This window comes from Nyctereutes procyonoides, unplaced genomic scaffold, assembly GCF_905146905.1.
Source record: "Nyctereutes procyonoides isolate TBG_1078 unplaced genomic scaffold, NYPRO_anot_genome, whole genome shotgun sequence".
Classification (NCBI taxonomy): domain Eukaryota; kingdom Metazoa; phylum Chordata; class Mammalia; order Carnivora; family Canidae; genus Nyctereutes; species Nyctereutes procyonoides.
In genome coordinates, this window is record NW_026575128.1 from 526,809 (window position 1) to 546,306 (window position 19,498).

Sequence of the window (19,498 nt, forward strand, 5' to 3'; positions counted from 1 at the left end):
ATCACTAGCTTGTAGAGTACAGGCCTGTTCAACTTTTTAAGGTAGGGCGATACCATTTTCCTAGAGGACTTTTCCAATTAATACTACTGTCAGCAACATATGAACACTCCCATTGCTCTGCATAGTCTAGCTAACACTTGGTATTATCCAACTTTTACATTTGGCAGTTGTGAAATTGAATCTTTTTTTTTTAAGATTTTATTTATTCATGAGAGACACACAGAGAGGCAGAGACACAGGCAGAGGGAGAAGCAGGCTCCCTGCAGGGAGCCTGATACAGGACTCGATCCCAGGACCCCAGGATCACGACCTGAGCCCAAGGCGGGTGCTCAACCTCTGAGCCACCCAGGTGCCCCTTCTTTGTGGTTTCAACTTACATATCCCTGATTTCCAATGAACCTGAGATGTTTTCGTGTGTTTATGGATTTCTTATGCTTCCTCTTGAGTGAAAGCACTGTTTCTTTCTTTGTCCATTTTGTTAATTGTCTTTTCTTGTTGATCTATAGACAATGTGTACTCTAGGTATTAAATTATACTTAATTTTATATGTTGCAATCATTCTCAGTTTGTAGCTTTTCACTTTTTTTTGTAGCTTTTCACTCTTTATGTGACTAGAAATGTTTAATGTTCATGTAGTCAAGTTTGTTGATTTTCTTCCTTTTCTTCCTTGACCAGATTAAGAAATATTTTCCTATCTTGCAGTCACAAAGACAGTCCTCTATGTTATTTTCTTTAATAATTTTGTTAGTATCAATGTCTTTAAAACTCTAGGAATTGACTTTATGTATATTGTGAGATAGAGATCCAATTTTATTTTCTCTCTAATAGGTCTGGGGCTTATCCAAACACCATTTATTTTAGAAGTTTCTGTTTGTCTTTTTAGTTTTTTGTTTTGAAATAATTGTAGATTCACAGGTATTTTAAAATAGTGCAGAGAGGCCATACGTCCCCTTCACCCAGTTTCCCTTGATGGTTACTGAGTTGGAAACCTGTGTTCCCTTGTTAATCTCACACCACTACTATACCCACAATGCTTCTGACACTGGATACGTGAAGGGCTTTCCCCACAACAAGCAATCCTCCATGACACCAGCTATGTGACCTACAATTTACCCCAATTCTGATACTATCTACCTGGGGATAGCACCAGATCCCATAGGTTAGGGACTCATTCCCGCAAGACTGCCCCCTATTTTAGATGCTAATTGCAAGTAATACGTCCCCAGATTTTCCCACAACTTCTGTCCAACTTGGCTGTAAATCAGAACTTTGCATCACCTCTTCTCTCTCAGATTCAATTATTTACCAGAACAGAACTCAGGGAAACATTTAATGTTTACTGGCTTATTAAAGGATATGATAAAGGATACAGATGAACACCAAGAAAAGATATATAGAGCAAGGGCTGGGAAAGTCCTGAGCACAGGATCTTCTATCTTTGTGGAGTTAGAGTACATCACTCCCCTGGTATATGGATATGTTCACCAACCTGCATGCTCCCTGAACCCCATACTATTGGGCTTCCTCACATAGCCATGCTCAATGATTAAGTCCATTTCCAGCCCCTCTCCCTTCTCTAGAAAATGTAAGGGAGGGCTGAAAATTCCAAGCTTCTTCTAGTCATGGCTTGGTAGTTCTGGTGACCAGCCCCCATCCAAGGGCCGTTAAGAGAACAAAAGAAATCCTCAGAGACCTAGGAACTCTGTTCCTCAGAAACCAGGGTCAAAGAACAAATATCAGAACAAAAGATGTTCCTAGTGCTCTTATCACTTAGGGAATTACACGAGTTTCAGGAGTTAGATGCCAGGAACTGGGGGCAGAGACTAGTACATATATATTCTATTATCTCGGTTATATCTTACATAATTAGTATACACTGTCAAGCCCAGGATATGACATTAGTATGATGTACATGTGCAGACCTGTGTTACGTTATCACATGTGCATATTTGTGTAACCACCACCACAATCAAGACACGGAACTATTCTTTCACCACAAAGGTCTCCTTGTGCTACTCTTTATAATCATATTCCAGCCCCATCCTCGGCTCATCTTTTCATTCTCTTAACAGTATCTTTCAAAGACTATGAGTTCTCAATTGAAAAAAAAAAACACTCTGTAAAAAATTGGGAAATATTTGGGGGCACCTGGGTGGGTTAAGAATCTGCCTTCAGCTCAGGTTGTAATTCTGGGGTCCTGGGATCACACCCTGGGCTGATGGCAGACACTTAGCTGCTGAGCCACTCAGGCATCCCTTCTGCCTTTCTTTTTATGATTTCCTTCCTTCTGTTAACTTTGGGTTTAGTTTGTTCTTCTTTTTCTAGTTTCTTGAAGCATAAAGTCAAGTCATTGGCTTGAGAGCTTGCTTTTTTTCTTTCTTTCTCAGTGTGGTCATGTTTTGCTATCAATTTCCCTCTTAATACTGTTTTTCAGCATCCCACAAATTTTGGTATGTTGTATTTTCCTTTTCATTTGTCTCAAGATAGTTTCTGATTTCCCTTGTCTTCTCTGACCTTTTGGTTGTTCATGACTGTGTTGTGTAATTTCCACATACTTATAAACTTTCCAGTTTTCCTTCTGTTACTGATTTCTAGTTTCACTCAAGTGTAGTCAGAAAAGATATTTGGTATGATTTCCATCTTCTTAAAATTGGTAAGACTTCTTTTGTGGCCTAACATGTGACCTACTCTGGGGAATATTCCATGTACACTTGAGAATAATGTGTATTCTGCTGATGTTGGGTGGAATGTTCTGTATATACACGTTAGGTCCATTTGCTTTATTGTGTTGTTCAGACCCTTTGTTTCCTTATTGATCTGCTGTCTGGTTGTTCTATCCATTATTAAAAGTGGGGTATCGAAATATCCTACTATAATTGTGTTATGGTCTACTTTTCTCTTCAGTTCTGACAATGTTTGTTTCATATGTTTGGATGCTGCAATGTTCAGTCAGTGTATATTTGTAATGTTTATATTCTCTCTGGTGAACTGGGCCTTTTATCATTATATAATTCTTTTTCTCTTTTGACAGTTTTTAACTTAAAGTCGGTTTTATCTGATATAAATATGGCCATTTCTATGCTCTTTTGGTTACTCATGGCATGGAATCTTTTTCCTTCTTTTCATTTTCACCCTATGTGTATCTTTATAAGCAAAGTGGATCTCCTGTAGACAGCATATAGTTGGCTCTGGTTGTTGTTGCTGTTTTTTAATCCATTCAGCCACTCTGTCTTTTGATTGAGGAACTTATCCACTTACATTTAAACTAATTAACTAAAAGGGAAATACTTAAAACCCACAGTTTGTTCATTGCTTTGTCTATCTTGCAGATATTTTGTCCCTGGTTTCCTCTTTCTGCCTTCCTTGTATGTTGTAGATTTTTTTTGTATTCACATGCTTTGATTCCTTTCTAATTTTTTTTTTGTGTATCTTCTATAGGTATTTTTTAAAAAGCCTTTTATTTATTCATTTGAGAGAAAGACAGAGACAGCAAGAGCACAAGCAAAGGGAGCAGCTGGCAGAAGGAGAGGGAGAAGCAGACTCCCCACTGATTTAGGAGCCCGATTCCAGGAGTAGGACATCATGATCTGAGCTGAAGGCAGATGCTTAACCAGCTGACCCACCCAGGATCTCTATCTTCTATAGGTATTTGTGTGTGTGTGTGGTTACCATAGGGCTTACACAAAACATCTTAGAGTTGTAATAATCTATTTTAAGCTGATAACAACTGTAACCATATGCAAAACCCAACTCTTTTGCATCTTTCCACCTCCAACTTTGTTATTGATGTCACAAATTACATCTTTATATAATTTATTGTATCAATTAACATAGTTTTATAGTCAGTTGTTCTTATGCTTTTTTCTTTTAAAATTCTATACCAGAATTAAGAGTGTTTTTTGCAGGCCCCTGGGTGACTCAGTCAGTTGAGTGTCTACCTTTGGCTCAGGTCATGATCCCAGGGTCCCGGGACTGAGCCCTGTGTCAGGGTCCCTGCTCAGTGGGGAGCCTGTTCTCTCACTACTCCCTGCTTGTGCTGTCTTTCTCAAATAAATTATTAAAATATTTTTAAGTGTTTTTTGCAATACCATTACAGTATTAAAGTATTCTCTATTTGTCTTTTTTTACATTTACTAACAATCTGTATATTTTTATATGCTTTCATTTTTTGTCTAGCTTTTTTTTTTTTTTTTTTTTTTTTTGTCTAGCGTTCTTTTGTTTCAACTTGTGAACTCCCTTTAGCATTTTTTGGAGGGCAGGTCTAGTGGATAAATCTTTCAACTTTTGTTTATCTGGAAAGTGTTTATTTTTCCTTCATTTTTGAAGGATGGTTTTTCCAGATATGATATTCTTGGCTGGCAGGTTTTCCTCTCAGCACCTTGAATATATTATCTTGCTCACTTCTGGCCTGAAGATACAGTGATGATCTTATGGGAGTTCCCTTGTCTGTAGTGAGTTGCTTTTCTCTTGCTGCTTTTCAAGACTCTCTGTCTTTGATTTTTGACAGTTTGATTATAATTTGTCCTGCTGTGACCCTCTTTGGATTCATCATACTTAGAGTCTATTGAGTGTCTTGAAATTGTATGTCCTTGATCATTATTTATTTAATTAAGCACTCTGCCCCTTCTCTCTCTTTTCTCCTTTTGGAACTTTGATAATGCATACGTTAGGTGGCTTTATGATATCCTATAAATCCCTTAGGCTTCCTTCACTTTTCTTCATTCTTTTCTGTTTTTGTTCTTTTGACTCAACAATCTCAAATAACCGGTCTTTGAGTTCACTGATTCTTGTTTGATCAAGTATGTTGTCGAACCACTCTAATGAAGTTTTCAGCTCAGCTATTGTATTCTTCAGCTCTGGAACTTCCACTTGGTTCTTTTTTTATTGTTTATTTTAAAAAAAGATCTTATTTATTTATTCATGAGAGACACGGGGGGGCTGGGGTGGGCAAAGACACAGGCAGAGGGAGAAGCAGGCTCCATACAGGGAGCCTGAGGTGGGACTCGATCCCTGGTCTCCAGGATCAGGCCCTGGGCTGAAGGCAGCACTAAACTGCTGAGCTACCCGGGCTGCCCTGGTTCTTTCTTTTTTTTTTTTTTAATCTATTTGTGAGAGAGTGAGCAAGCAGAAGTGGGAGGGTCGGGTGCGAAGAGGAGCAGAGAGAGAGAAAAAAATCCCAAGCAGACTCCATGTTCAGCACAAAGCCCAATGAAGGGCTAGATCTCACAACCCTGAGATCAAGATCAGAGCCGAAAACAAGAGTCAGACGCTTAACTGACTGAGCCACCTAGGTGTCCCTGTTTGGTTCTTTTTTATAGTTTCTCTTTCTTGATATTCTCATTTTGTTCATGTATTATTTTCCTGATTTTTTTACAGACTGGAAATCCTTTAATAACCAGCCTGGCTAGAGATTCTGGGACTTCTGAAAACCTTTTGGGTGGATGCAATTTCTCTGAACTTATGCTCTAATTTCCCAATTAGAGAAGTTGGCTAGTTTTTTTTGTTTGTTGGTTTTTGTTTTTCCAGGAGCTCATATATCTCTTCCTCCCTCTGGTGTCTATCTGTGGTACTGCAGGTTCTCTGGTGTTCCAGCACAAAGCCACCCCACTCAGTGACATCCAGAAGTTTATGTTGTGCTCAATGACATCCAAAGTACTTTACACTCAATGGCATCCAAAGTATTTTGGTTCCCCATCAGTACCCCAAATCAGGTAAGACAGAAACCAGTTCCTTGGGCAGCCCTCTAAAAATCCAGAACATTGGGTACATGTTCCACTCTTCCCCCTGCCTTTCTTACCACCACCCTTGCTCTCTCTGGAAGAACTATCTGAGCTAAGCTGTGCTAGCTGTCGGTTTCTGGAGTTCTCACAAAAGTATTTTGGTCCATGTTTTGTTGTTGTCACTGTCTCTTTTGGGCAGGGAAGGCTGGGACTTCCTACTCCACCATCTTGGTGACATCACTGCTTTGTCTCTTTCTTATAATGTAATATTTCATTGAATCTAAACTCTCATCAATTATTGAACATATTCCAATTTTGGAAATGTTAAAATGTGGGAGCAGGGAGGATGACCAATGGCATTAGTAAGATACCATCTGTAGTAAGATGTGCCAGTCTTGTTATGGTAGAAACTCACCTCTAAGTATTAGTTAGGGTAAAAGGTTAAGATGCTGTAAAAAAAAAAAAAAAAAAAAGAAAGAAAGAAAGAAAGAAAGAAAGAAAGAAAGAAAAGAAAAAAGAAAAGAGACCTAACAAAGCAATGGTTTGGAATACAAGAAAATCTGTTTCTCTCTCATTAATACTTCTGAAGCATTCAGGCAGGTGAGTGGGATAGCGCTGCTACATGCTAAGTTCAAGAACCCACTTCCTTTGATCCTACTGCCCTACCACCCACTATGATGCAACATCTAGGACACAATTATACTAAAAATTATTTGTCATTTACCTGAAATTCAAGTTTAATTGGGTGTCCTATGTTTTATCTGGCAAATTGGCACTAGGGCACTAGATAGTCTGCAACTATGAAAGCTGGGTTCCCACAGGTTACAACTAGTGAAAGGGGGGGAAGAAAATGAGGTGAAGACATGCCTGCTTTCTTGAGGTCTAGGCCCTGAAATGTCACATACCATTTCTGCTCATTTTCCAATGACAAGAACTTAAGTTATGCGACTACACCTAACTGCAAGGGAGGCTAGGAAATGTTGGCTAGTTCAGTGCTCCAACAAAATGAGCAGATTTTGGAGGATGACCAGCAGTCCATCATAAGAAGCTCTTGGGTTGATCTTCTATGTGCTTTATATCTTCTTTCCTTATCTGTATTTTTGCTCTACATTGTAGGGGCTTTTCTTGATATTTCTCTTCCAACTGGTCTCTTGAATTATCTGATTTGAGCTGTCATATGTTTAATTTCCAAAAGCTATTTCCTATTTTCCAATCGTTTCTTTTTGCTAGCAACCTTTCTTGTTTTATGGAGGTAGTATCTTCCCAGATCTTCCCGAGGATATAATTGGGATTTTTAAAGATTCTGCTGCTCCATTACAACTTTCTATTGTCTGGAGTCACTTAATCCATTTACCTTGTCTCTCCCTTTCATGCTTCTAGCTGTCTTCTTAACTTTGGTGCTCCTCATTGCTTGTTTGTGGCATAACAGAGACCAAGTTGATTAATCCCAGTAATTGAGTTGGTTCTCTCTGTTGCTGTGTGTTTCCCCTGTTGCTGTATGTTTCCCTGAGAGGCCATCCTCTTGAATAGGAAAGATGGGTAGGGTCTTCTGGAAGGCTTTTCTGCAGTGTGAGTGGATGGGTCATTGCTGAAGGATGAGGTGGGGAGAGGGTTTGTAAAAGTCACAATGACAAAAGTTTTATTCTGGGATATTAGTACTATATTAAACACACCAGATTTCTCCTAGAGATTTATTGGATTTCTATAGAATGAGCCTTCTGGGGTCCAGCTGTGTGTGGTTCATTTTTGTCTGGAGGGAAGTGTCAGTTACTCTCTACTCTGGAGGCAAGAGGGAGGTGATGGGTGCAGCTGCACAGACCTTCTACAAACTCTATAGCTTTTAGACCCGCTTTTCATGTCTGTCATCAGTACCTGCCAACCATGAACTCGGAGTCTTTCTGTGGTTTTGCCATGAAGACAGGCTCTCACTTCCATGGCCTGAATTCTGGGCTGTGGCTTACTCCACTCTGCTGAGTCATCAATGTGTGTCATCTACTGTTAGAAGTAAATGACTTTTTGTTGAAGTCTCTGCACCTGCCACCCTTCTTCCCTGCCATTCTTTTTGCTGTTATGTTTTGATTCCTTTTATGTTATCTTAGTGGAGTCTCAGAAGGAAGGGGAAACAATCACTTTTTGCTCAGATTAGAGTTCTTGAACCTTTAATATGCTTACAAACTTTGTGAATCTCCAAGGGTATTTATTGGTTTATTTTTGCAACTGCTTTATGGGATAGGTGTATGTTGTTAAATGGTGAGGCCTTTGTTCTGCTGAGCTCCTTGATGTGTTTGTATATGCAAATTGGCAAAAAGGGCTGAGGAAAGCCAAACAGATTTTTATAATAGAGCAAAAGATGGGGTGCCTGGGTGGCTCAGTAGAGTAAGCATCTACCTCTTGGTTTCTGCTCAGGTCATGATCTTAGGGTCCTGAGATCAAGCTCCATGTCAGTTTAAAGCACCGAGGCTGCTTGAGATTTTTTTCCCCTCCTCCCCCTCTGTTCCTTCCCCTGCTCAAGCTCTCATAAATTAAATAAATAAATAAATAAATAAATAAATAAATAAATAAATAAATAATAAATAAATAAAATCTTCATAATAGAGTAAAAGAATCTGCAATTTCCAGAGCATTTGGGAGAGGATAAGGGTAGCAATGGGAGGGAAGAGAGGAAGCTAGGGACACGCCATGATGGGAGCCCCTCCCCAAGACTGCCAGTCTCTCAAAGGGATTCTAAACTTACAGAAGGCTTGGAGTGGCAAAATTTCTTGGGGAAGCCAATGAAGGTGCTTAGTTCTGTGACAGGGTTGACAGGGACAAAACAGAGGCTTGTACAGTCCGTGGGAACCTCAGACAAGAGGAGACCATGAGAGCATGAATCTCAGGAATTACAGAAATTGTGTGGAGGGTCTGAGCTTTCCCATTCTGTGGAACTGGTAAGGCTCTGCGGCAATCATACAGAACTCTCTGTAGATCAAACGGGCCCCAGCCCTCTTTAGTTCACCCTCCACACTAGCCTGAATGATCATGCCATTCCCCCACTTGAAAATTCTGTCCCTACAGTCCCAAATTCTTTATCCTGGCATCCAACACCCTTCAGAATCTGGTCCCTGACTGCCTTACTGGCTTCATCTCCTCCTCACACAGGACACTCTGATTTTTTTTTTTTTTTTTTAGGACACTGATTATGTCAAACGTTTCACTGTTCCTTAAAACACCAAGCTTTCCCTTCCATCTGAAATGACCTTCCTCTTCTTTGCCTAGTAAACACCTACTCACTCAAGACCAGACTTGATCATCATTTCACCTTCTCTCCCTTCAAAGAGTTACCCATTCCCATCTCGTTCTCCCAACACCTTGTTCTGAGGAGTTTCCCTTCCTCTGAGTTCCCAGCAGGGAGGGGCTGTCTTATTCCATTTTGGACCTCAATGTCCAGTACAGGCCAGTTTAAGGCCCTCCCTGGGCTCCTAGAGCACCGTAGGTATAACCATAATGATATCCATCACCCTGCACTGTAACTCTGGGTTTATGTGCCAATATCCTGCACTCAGGGAATGAAAGAGCAAATAGGGAAGTTAACAAAAAAGGAAGTCAGAGAGTAATAAATAAGTGGACTAGTCAGGACTCAAGTCTGGACCAAAACAAACCCTAGCCTATGAACTTAGTCAAGAAGGGGCAAATAAGATTGGCCAGCAAGTCATGTCCCAAGATCAAAGCAAGTGCTGGGTACATTGGTTCTGGGTCTTACTGGCAGCAGAGACTCCCAGAAAGCCACAGCAATTGTCGCTAAGGCTCTAGGTCTGGAAAGATGATACCAAGCTCCCTAGGCAGGGGACCAGTAGACCTAACATGGTAGTGGGTAAAATGAAGAGCTTGGTCTCGGAATCCCACATACCTGATTTGAATCCCAGCTTAGCCATTAGATCAGGTCATTTAACCTCTCAGATTTGTCTTATCTCAAAAATGGGGATACTACTACCTTACAGGACACTTAGGGAGATCAGAGATAAGAGGTCCAGGAGAACTGATGCTTGGTGGTGTTTGAGGGCAACTTTAATTATTAGGGAGGATGCCAATTCACACACACAAGTTTGGGTGGCTATATGTTTAAGATATCTTATATGCAGATTTTCAAGGAGCAGGAAAATGTATATGTAATAAAAGTGCTTTGTAGACTACAAAACATTAATTCAAAGGGGTACACGCACCCCTATGTTTATAGCAGCATTATTTACAACAGCCAAATTATGGAAACAGCCATGTGTCCTTCAATTGATGAATGGATAATGATGTGGTATATATTCTAAGTGGAATATTACTCAGCCATAAAAAGAATGAAATCTTGCCACATGCAACAACATGGATAGAGTAGAAAGTCTTATGCTGAGTGTAATAAGTCAGTTGGAGAAAAACAAATACTATATGATTTCACTCATATGTGGAATTTAAGAAACAAAACAAATGAGCAAAAGGGAGAGACAAGAGAGAAAGCAAGAAACAGACTCTTAACTATAGACAACAAACTGATGGTTACCAGAAGGGAGATGGGTGAAACAGGTGATGGGGATCAAGGAGTGGACTTGTGATGAGTGCTGGGTGATTAAAATAAAAACTAGGGATCCCTGAGTGGCGCAGCGGTTTGGCGCCTGCCTTTGGCCCAGGGCGCGATCCTGGAGACCCGGGATCGAATCCCACGTCAGGCTCCCGGTGCATGGAACCTGCTTCTCCCTCTGCCTATGTCTCTGCCTCTCTCTCTCTCTCTCTCTGTGACTATCATAAATAAATAAAAATTAAAATAAAAATTAAAAAAAAATCCTTTGTAAACTATAGTGTCCTACAAATGTCGGGGAGTCGTCTGGGAAGTCTTTTATAGTTGGAAAAAATACAGGCTTTGGGTTTAGGCAGAAATAGGTTCAATCCTTGCCGTTTACTTGCCATGTAATCTCGGGCAAATCCCTTTCTGTCAGCCTGTCTCTCCAGCTGTCATAGGCGGGTAACTCTTACTTTCCAGGGTTATATGAGAATTCAACAAGATAATGAGTATAAAGCTCCTAGTACATCCCTTCCTGGGTGGGTAGCAGGATCCCATGTGACAGGTCAGGTTATGTATGGGTGGTGCCAGTATCAGATTCCAGCTATTAGCTCCAATGAAGAGGACCCCCCACTCTGGAAGAGCAGGACCTGATTGGCAAGAGATGTAGAGAGGGGTCTTCTGTATTTGTTGGGAGGAAATCTGGGGGAACATTAAACTGCCATGGAGAAAACAGTTGATATCTGCCACGTGGAGCCAGGCCTACACCAGAACGGCAGGAAGCTGGCAGGGTCCCTGCCAGGCTGTCCCAGGCCTGGGAACTAAACTACTGGCACTAAAGACAAAGACTCCCATTATGAGTTCCCAGCCCTCACTCCCTACTCCCCGATACTGTCATTTTCCTAAGCATAAGTAAGCATCAATCAAGAATCTAAAGGAGAAACGGTTCTAATACGTGGCAGTGACTTCCCATAGAGCAAATGGTCCAGGGCTTCATCAAGAGGCCACCCTAGCTCCCACTTCCAGGGATTCGCATGGTCCCAGGCCAGCCACACGTGGCCCCTCCTTCTGAAGCCACTAAGTGCAAGCAATGGAAAGAGCATCAGCTCAGAATCAAGGGAGGCCCAAGTGTGAACTCTGGCTGCCTCATACCCCTGCTGCGGGACTCCACTTCTCCTCCCTCGTGTCCTCGTCTTACTCCCGTGAGAGCTGCTGTGTCAGCTCATGGACACAAATGTGTGCTGTACAATCTACAGCAGAGGTGGATGCTCAGTTACTGTGACCTCCTCCTCAAAGGCCCCAGAGCCACAGCCTGCTCTCCTCCGCTTTCCAGAGCAGTCACCCTGGGATCCAGCCCCCTTCCAGAGGCTGCAGTGCCACCAGCTCCCCAGCGCCCACTTCCCTGATGCCCCAAATAAGTACACAGGTCCTTTTCATTGCAGGGTTTTACTGCTAATCACTCTGGAACAGATGCAGGTTGCAGGGGGTGTAAGTCACAAACATGGCAGACTGTGAAGGTCCCTGGATCATGGCTCCCTGAGGGCTTCCCTTTCATTCCTAAGGCAGGACCAGACCTCTTCTCCAGGCCCAGGAGGCCCCTTGCATTGGGAAGGCTGCTCCTCCCAGCGCAGGTGGGGCCCAGCAGATGGGAGCCAACAGCCACCACGATACTCCCTAAGTGGTTCATATTCGATCCGGAGGATCTTCAGACTGTGATGCCCACCCCACAGGTGCTTCCTCAAAGGCCAGGGGAGGGTTGCCCTAACGATAGGAACACGTGCTAAGCCTACCCTACTTCTCTTTCATCCCGAGGAGATGAAGCCACGACTGGATCCTCCAAACTTTCCAAGACAAGACACTGGCCTGGAGAGAGGCAAGGATCTTTACTCGAGAGTCCCTTCCCAGGACTTCCTGGAGATCCTGGCTTCAGAGGCAACAGGAATCCATTCTCCAAAGTGAGATGAGGAGCTAGAGGTCAAGGGGGGCAGCAGCAGATCCTACAGATCCTCTGACACTAGGCTGGGCTCTCTCCCTCTCCTCTCCCTCATTGTCCTTCAGCTGGAGTCTTTCCCGGCCTGCTCTCCCAGGTGCGTTTTCTGGTGGCGGATGAGGTTTGAGCTCCGGGAGAAGTGTTTCCCACACAGAGTGCACCAGTAGGGCTTCTCCCCTCTGTGGGTCCTCTGGTGCGCTCCAAAGTTGGAGATGTCGCTGAAGGTCCGCCCACACTCGGCGCATTCATAGGGCCTCTCGCCTGTGTGTGTGCGGTGGTGAACGCCGAAGCTGGAGCTGTTGCTGAAGCTCTTCCCGCACTCACAGCAGATGTAGGGCGCTGGCTCCAGGTGGGTCCGATGGTGCACCGCCAGCGTGGCACTCTGGCTGAAGCTCTTGCCACAGATGTCACAGCGGTACGGCCGCTTGCCCAGGTGGTCTTGCTGGTGGGTGGTGAGGTCCGAGCGTCGCCGAAAGCTCTCCTGACACTTGGGACATTTGTAGTGCTTCTCTTCCAGGTGGATCCGCTCGTGCCGGATGCGGTTGGAGCTTCTCGAGAAGCTCTTGCCACATTCAGAACATTTGTAAGGTTTCTCGCCAGTGTGGATCCGCTGGTGTGTTCTCAGGTTGGAGGTATTATTGAAGGTCTTGCCACACTGGGCACATATAAAGGGCTTCTCGTCGGTCTCGGGCCTCGGGTGAGCCCTGGGGCCCCCAGGCTCTCCAGCGGGGACAGTGACTTTCTGCCAGGGCTTTTTTGGATGGATCTCTTGCAGACCCTCTGACAGGCTCTCCTGCCCATGCTCTTTCTCCCCATCTGGGATCCGAAAACCCTCAGAGTCATCCACTCTCCAGGGCTTACCCCATTCCCCTTCGTCAGGCAGGTACTGTTCTGGATCCTGCTCCTTCTCACTGCCCATTTCTGAACCCTGAAAACGAACACAAATGGCCAACACCTTTATTCCTGGGGTCAGGCTAGGCCACAGGGAATCTGTTCTGGCTGAAGGCGTGTACACCTTCCCCACGGAACCATCCATCAGAAATAGCCTCAATGAACTGGAGCACCTGGAGAGAATGCCTTGCATACAGTCACACACAGCACGCACTCGCACACGCTTATAGCCACAGACAGCCACACCCACCACATATAGAGACACAGCCCTCCCAAACACGGCCACGGCTACACACCCGCACAAAATCACACACACACACACACACACACACGCCACGTACAAAGACACAGATGAACCACGTTCTCCCACACACACAGCTACACATACACAGTCCCAGCCTAGGCAAACATCAACAGATGCCAGCTGAGTTCCTACAGCCCAGGACAGGGAGAGGGGACGAAGTGCTGCCGCTGAGTGTGGTGTTTCCTCTGGGCCCTAGAGCAATGATGGCACCTCGGAAGGCACAGAGGGCCGGTGCAGATCTGCTGGGGTGACAGGACCAAGGGATGAGGGGTGGAGGCACAGACTGTGATAGCTGATGGTAGAAACCAACAGACTTCCTTCAAGTCAGCAAGTATTTCTGGAACACGCAACAGCAGTAATGGAAGGAGCACTGGCTACATTCAGGGCTGGATCCCGATGGTGACACGCACGACAGAACCGTGCAGGCTATTCACGCCCTCCAAGCCTCAACTCCCGTCACTCACACCGTGATACCCGCCTACGCTGCAGGGCTCTGTGTGCGTAGGAAATGCCTACAGTGTGTTGTGGCAGGTACGAGTAATTCAGCAAACGACAGCTGCTGTGACCACTGTGGAGGACACTCTGTCCTCGCCCTGCAGAGATTACAAGAATGAAAAAGAGCCTTTACGTGATCTTGTTAGGAAAGAAAAAACTTTTAAAATTAAAAAATGGTGTAAGACTCTATATAATCTCAAATGTGAAATACAGACAGAGCCTCAAATCTCTCAGTGGAGGCCAGCAAACTTTTCCGGAAAGGGCCAGACAGTAAATATTTAGTAAATATTTGAGACCCTAGGATCTCTGCTGAAACTAGTCAGCTCTGTTGTCGTCTCAGAGGCAGCCGCAGGTAACAGGAATAAAGGAATGAGTGTGGCTGTGTTCCAGTAAAACTTTAAGACAAAGGGAGGTGAACTGTAGCCTACCCAACCCTGTTATTGAGTGTTTCTTGAAGAACCTAAATAAGGAGAACCTGCCTCCTCCTCCTAAAACATAAGTCCCACGAGGGACAGGATCTTTGTTTTCTAATGTAATCCAAATTCCTCAAGCAGTGACGGTCACATACTGTAGATCTTCACTATTATTTGTTGAACAAGTGAAGGCCAGGCCTGTCTCCAGCACCCATTTCATTCTTCTTTGTGTCTGTCTCACCCACTGTTTCTCAGGAATCATCTACCCACTTCCACCTTTATGACCCCGCAGAATCTTGGACTTGCCCTTAACAGTGATTTGCAATCATCTTTTAACATATCTGTTTCCAGGGGATCCCTGGGTGGCTCAGGGTTTGGCACCTGCCTTCAGCCCGGAGCCTGATCCTGGAGTCCTGGGATCGAGTCCCACATCGGGCTCCCTGCATGGAGCCTGCTTCTCCCTCTGCCTGTGTCTCTGCCTTTCTCTCTGTGTCTCTCATGAATAAATAAATAAAATCTTAAAAAAAAAAAAACATATCTGTTTCCACTAGCAGCTTATAAGCAATTTGAGGGGAGAGACTGGGTCATTTTGGCCACCTCTCCCCAGCATGAGGCCCGGATATGATCTGAATTTGGGCCCCAGCCCCCTCTCTGCAGGGGGCTACAGGGTCCCCACCCACTCCGAATCCTGCTATTCTAAGAACCTACAATCTATACCAAGCTCTGGCTCTACTCAGGTCCGCATGCTGGATCAAAATAAGAGCAAGAAGATTTAGGATTATGGTTACTACCTGCAGTTTATGGCCCAGTGTGGGGAAACAGGACACAAACTCCAGGAACTGGCATACAGTGTAGAAAGTTCTGGGGGGGGGAGGTGTCAGGAACTGTGCCTTAGTCATCTTTGTACCCACTCATCAATGCTTCCCTCATTACCTGGCACGTTATACAGGAACCAATAATAATAACAATAAATATTTTTGAAGCTCATACTAGGTGCTAGGCCTGGGACTGAACACTGTATGCACATCACGTCATTTCGTTTTCATGACTTATTTTGGAGATGAGGAGACCGAGGCTCAGAGAAATTGTGACTTGCCCCAGGGCACATAGCACGTGAGTGTCAGAACTAGGACCTGCGCCCCTCACACCAAAGCCAGCCAGCGCCTTTAAGCAAGACACCAGTGATGGAGAGAGGAGGGAGGGAGACAGGAAGGGGAGTGGGGAGCCCCAGGCGGGGAGAAAAGGGAAGGAGGAAGGAGTAAGAACAGTGCCAAGGGAGTTCAGAGGACACCTGCCTCCCTTAAGAGATCGGGGATGAGCAGCTACATGGCAAAGGTGGTATCTGAGCTGGGACTTGCAGGACGGGTGAGCAAGATTGGGGCTCGCAGGGATGGGGAGCCCCCTATCTACTGAGAGCACAGTGGCAGGTAAAGTACAGATGCACTTTCATGCCACATTTCAAAGCTTTGGGGAGAGAAGGCCCCATGGGGCTTGTGGTCCCCGGAGGCTCTAGGTTCCGGGGTACAGGGAGGATCGAGGGTGGAAGGGATTGGGAAGTGGAGAAGGGGCCAGGGCTAAGAAGTAAGAGCCAAGACCGGGCTGATGGTCACAGGTGTGCCAGGGGGGCAAGGGCCTGGGTTACGGAGAAGGGGCCACGCGGGCTGATGGCCACAGGTGCAGGGGGCAAGGGCCTGGGTTACGGAGAAGGGGCCACGTGGGCCGATGGCCACAGGTGCAGGGGGCAAGGGCCTGGGTTACGGAGAAGGGGCCACGCGGGCTGATGGCCACAGGTGCCGGGGGCAAGGGCCTGGGTTACGGAGAAGGGGCCACGCGGGCTGATGCTCACAGGTGCGGGGGGCAAGGGCCTGGGTTACGGAGAAGGGGCCGCGCGGGCTGATGGCCACAGGTGCGGGGGCAAGGGCCTGGGTTACGGAGAAGGGGCCACGCGGGCTGATGGCCACAGGTGCAGGGGGCAAGGGCCTGGGTTACGGAGAAGGGGCCACGCGGGCTGATGGCCACAGGTGCGGGGGGCAAGGGCCTGGGTTACGGAGAAGGGGCCACGCGGGCCGATGGCCACAGGTGCAGGGGGCAAGGGCCTGGGTTACGGAGAAGGGGCCACGCGGGCCGATGGCCACAGGTGCGGGGGGCAAGGGCCTGGGTTACGGAGAAGGGGCCAGCGCGGGCTGATGGCCACAGGTGCCAGGGGGGCAAGGGCCTGGGTTACGGAGAAGGGGCCACGCGGGCCGATGCTCACAGGTGCCGGGGGGCAAGGGCCTGGGTTACGGAGAAGGGGCCGCGCGGGCTGATGGCCACAGGTGCCAGGGGGGCAAGGGCCTGGGTTACGGAGAAGGGGCCACGCGGGCCGATGGCCACAGGTGCATGGGGCAAGGGCCTGGGTTACGGAGAAGGGGCCACGCGGGCCGATGCTCACAGGTGCCGGGGGGCAAGGGCCTGGGTTACGGAGAAGGGGCCACGCGGGCCGATGGCCACAGGTGCATGGGGCAAGGGCCTGGGTTACGGAGAAGGGGCCACGCGGGCTGATGCTCACAGGTGCCAGGGGGCAAGGGCCTGGGTTACAGAGAAGGGGCCACGCGGGCCGATGGCCACAGGTGCATGGGGCAAGGGCCTGGGTTACGGAGAAGGGGCCACGCGGGCCGATGCTCACAGGTGCCGGGGGGCAAGGGCCTGGGTTACGGAGAAGGGGCCGCGCGGGCTGATGGCCACAGGTGCCAGGGGGGCAAGGGCCTGGGTTACGGAGAAGGGGCCGCGCGGGCTGATGCTCACAGGTGCCAGGGGGCAAGGGCCTGGGTTACGGAGAAGGGGCCACGCGGGCCGATGCTCACAGGTGCCGGGGGCCAAGGGCCTGGGTTACGGAGAAGGGGCCGCGCGGGAAAGTGGGTGAAGGGCGTTTAGGGTCAAGCACGGGGCAGCGGACGGGGCCCTGCGGAGGGCAGCTTGGTGCGGTGTGGGGGAGCCGCGCAGGGGTCAGAGCGCCCGAGGGGCGGTGGGGAGGGGAGGCGCAGGCTGCGGTCAGACGGTCAGGGCCCCGCCCGAGGGGTGGGCGGTGAAGAGCGGGGCGGGGCCCGCGCCCCAAGCCGGGGCAGGGCCGCGGGGCCTGCGGAAGGTGCTGGGGCAGGCGCCGGGCCGCGCGGCGGGGGCGGCCGCGGGGGCGGCGGTCGGGGCGACCGGACCGCCGAGCTCACCTGCCCCCCGCCCGGCCCAGGGAGCAAAGCCACAGCCTCTGACTCCCCGGGAGGAGGGAGGGGACGGTGCTCAGAGTTCCCCGCGAAGCCGTGTCCGCCTCCCCCGCTCCCCGAGACTGCGACCGCGGCCCCAACCCGGACCCACCTCGCTCCCGCCGCTCGGTCAGGAACAGCGCCGCCTCGGTGGGCCGGGGGAGGAGCCGGAGCCGGAACCCGGCGAAGACCCGCCCTGCCCCTCCAGGATTGGGTCCCGAGGAGGACCCTTCCTTCCCATTGGCTGTACCGGCTGCCTCCGCGCGAGAAACCCAGGCGGGACCGCCAATAAGCTTTAGTCTCGGGCAAGGCCTGCTGGGAGTTGTAGTCCTGAGGCAGAGCGTAGACTCGGAGAAGGAATTTGCGAAGTTTAGAACCCAGCGGCGGAGGCTGAGTTCCCGTCCGGGGCTTTGGGTCTCCTTCTACGCGTTGGAAGCCCGACGTGCGGGGCCCGCGGTTCTGGGAAGTAGCAGAATCCGCAGAGCTAAGCTGCGTGACCTCCAAGGGCTCATGTACTGTTTCTTCTCTACTTGGAGCTGGTGACACTTGACGGTCCGGTAGACAGACGTCCCGGGAAGCCTGGAGTCCCGCGCTTTGCTCGAGGTTTAGAATGCAAAGTCAAAGGATTGCAGACCTAGAAGGGAGATTAAGGATCAGCTAACCCCCCCCCCAAAAAAAAAAAATCAGCTAACCCAAGCTGCTTCTCGGAGAAGCTCAACGTCCCCTGTTCGAGGAGCTGCCTCTGGGTCTCCCAAACACTTCTGCACAGGGACTTTTCCTGGTCCTACGTCCATAAACCTCATTGCCATGCATCACACCGGCACTATAAGGCTTCTAAGGTGTAGCCAGAAGTCTAATAGCATATTCTATATGCATGGTATTTCAGTGCAAAGAGCAAAGAATACTGTCTTCAGAGCTAGCTAAACTAGATTTATAATCCCAGTTCTACTGCCTGTTTGGAGCACGATTTTGCTCCCCCATAAAATCCCCCATTAAAAAAGGGTAGAATTGTTGTAAGGATTAAATGAGTTAAAGCTTCTGCTTCCACAAATATCTGTTCTCTTTCCTGTTGGTGCAGCCAGTGTGAAGGATGGGAACTGGTTTTAAGATTCGGCAATTCGAGAAAGTATGTTTGAAACTATGAATGAATGAAATATAAATCCCCCACGTATGCTATTGCTTATAAATTGATATAAGTAAAAATACTGAGAAGGCAGGTCAGAAATAAAACTGTCGCTTTGTTTCTAACTGTGGTTAAAGCTTGCTTGGGTGGATTCAAGGCTGTTCAAAAACTAATCCCATATTGAGTCCCGCATTGGGCTCCCTGCATGGAGCCTGCTTCTTCTGCCTCTGTCTCTGCATCTCTCTCTCTCTCTCTCTGTGTGTGTGTGTGTCCCTCATGAATAAATAAATAAATAAAATCTTAAAAAAAAAACCAATCCCATAATGTGTTTTTCTATTACCAATGCAAAGCCTTTCCCCACAACTCCTCATTCATGATGAAAATGACATCATGCCAAACAACAAATACCAAACTTTTATTTAAGAGCTGTACAAAAGCACACAAAAAATTTTACCCACGCATTGTGATAGTTAAAGCTATATATCAGCTTGACCAGGCTAGAGGGAGCCCAGACATTTGGTCAGATGTTATTCTGACTTTCTGTAAGGGTGTTTGGGGATGAGACTAACTTTTGAATTGGTAGAATGAGTAAAGCAGATTGCTCTCCCTAATGTGGGTGGGCTCCAACCAACCAGCAGAAGGCCTGAATAGACCCAAAAAGCAACCCTTCCCTCTAGTATGAAAGAATTCTTCCTTCCTGACAGTCTTTAGCCTGGACATCAACTTTTTTTTCCTACCTTCAGACTCAAATGGAAATATTGATTCTTCCTGGGTCTCAAGCCTGTCAGCCTTCAAACTGGAAGT

The 19,498-nt window shown here is 47.3% G+C and overlaps 1 protein-coding gene and 1 long non-coding RNA gene across 2 annotated transcripts in view; one reads left to right on the forward strand and one right to left on the reverse strand.

The window, feature by feature from the left end:
• LOC129520789 (uncharacterized) overlaps positions 1-12,180 on the forward strand; it is a 24,911-nt gene extending 12,731 nt beyond the window's left edge. Inside the window, exons 2-4 of the long non-coding RNA XR_008666673.1 lie at positions 3,439-3,645; positions 5,576-5,711; positions 12,058-12,180. This is a non-coding gene — a long non-coding RNA (uncharacterized LOC129520789). The remainder of the gene's footprint in view (positions 1-3,438; positions 3,646-5,575; positions 5,712-12,057) is intronic.
• Positions 8,336-17,721, reverse strand: ZNF691 (zinc finger protein 691). Its single transcript, XM_055341992.1, has 2 exons — positions 17,684-17,721; positions 8,336-13,160 (listed from the first exon to the last, which is right to left on the reverse strand). Exon 2 carries the CDS (start codon positions 13,149-13,151, stop codon positions 12,297-12,299), a length of 855 nt encoding a protein of 284 aa, XP_055197967.1. The 5' UTR covers positions 13,152-13,160; positions 17,684-17,721; the 3' UTR covers positions 8,336-12,296.
• Positions 17,722-19,498: the final 1,777 nt, after the last annotated feature.

Bases quoted from the DNA above. Each gene is read 5' to 3' on its own strand.
- ZNF691 (XM_055341992.1), bottom strand. From the start codon at position 13,151: ATGGGCAGTGAGAAGGAGCAGGATCCAGAACAGTACCTGCCTGACGAA.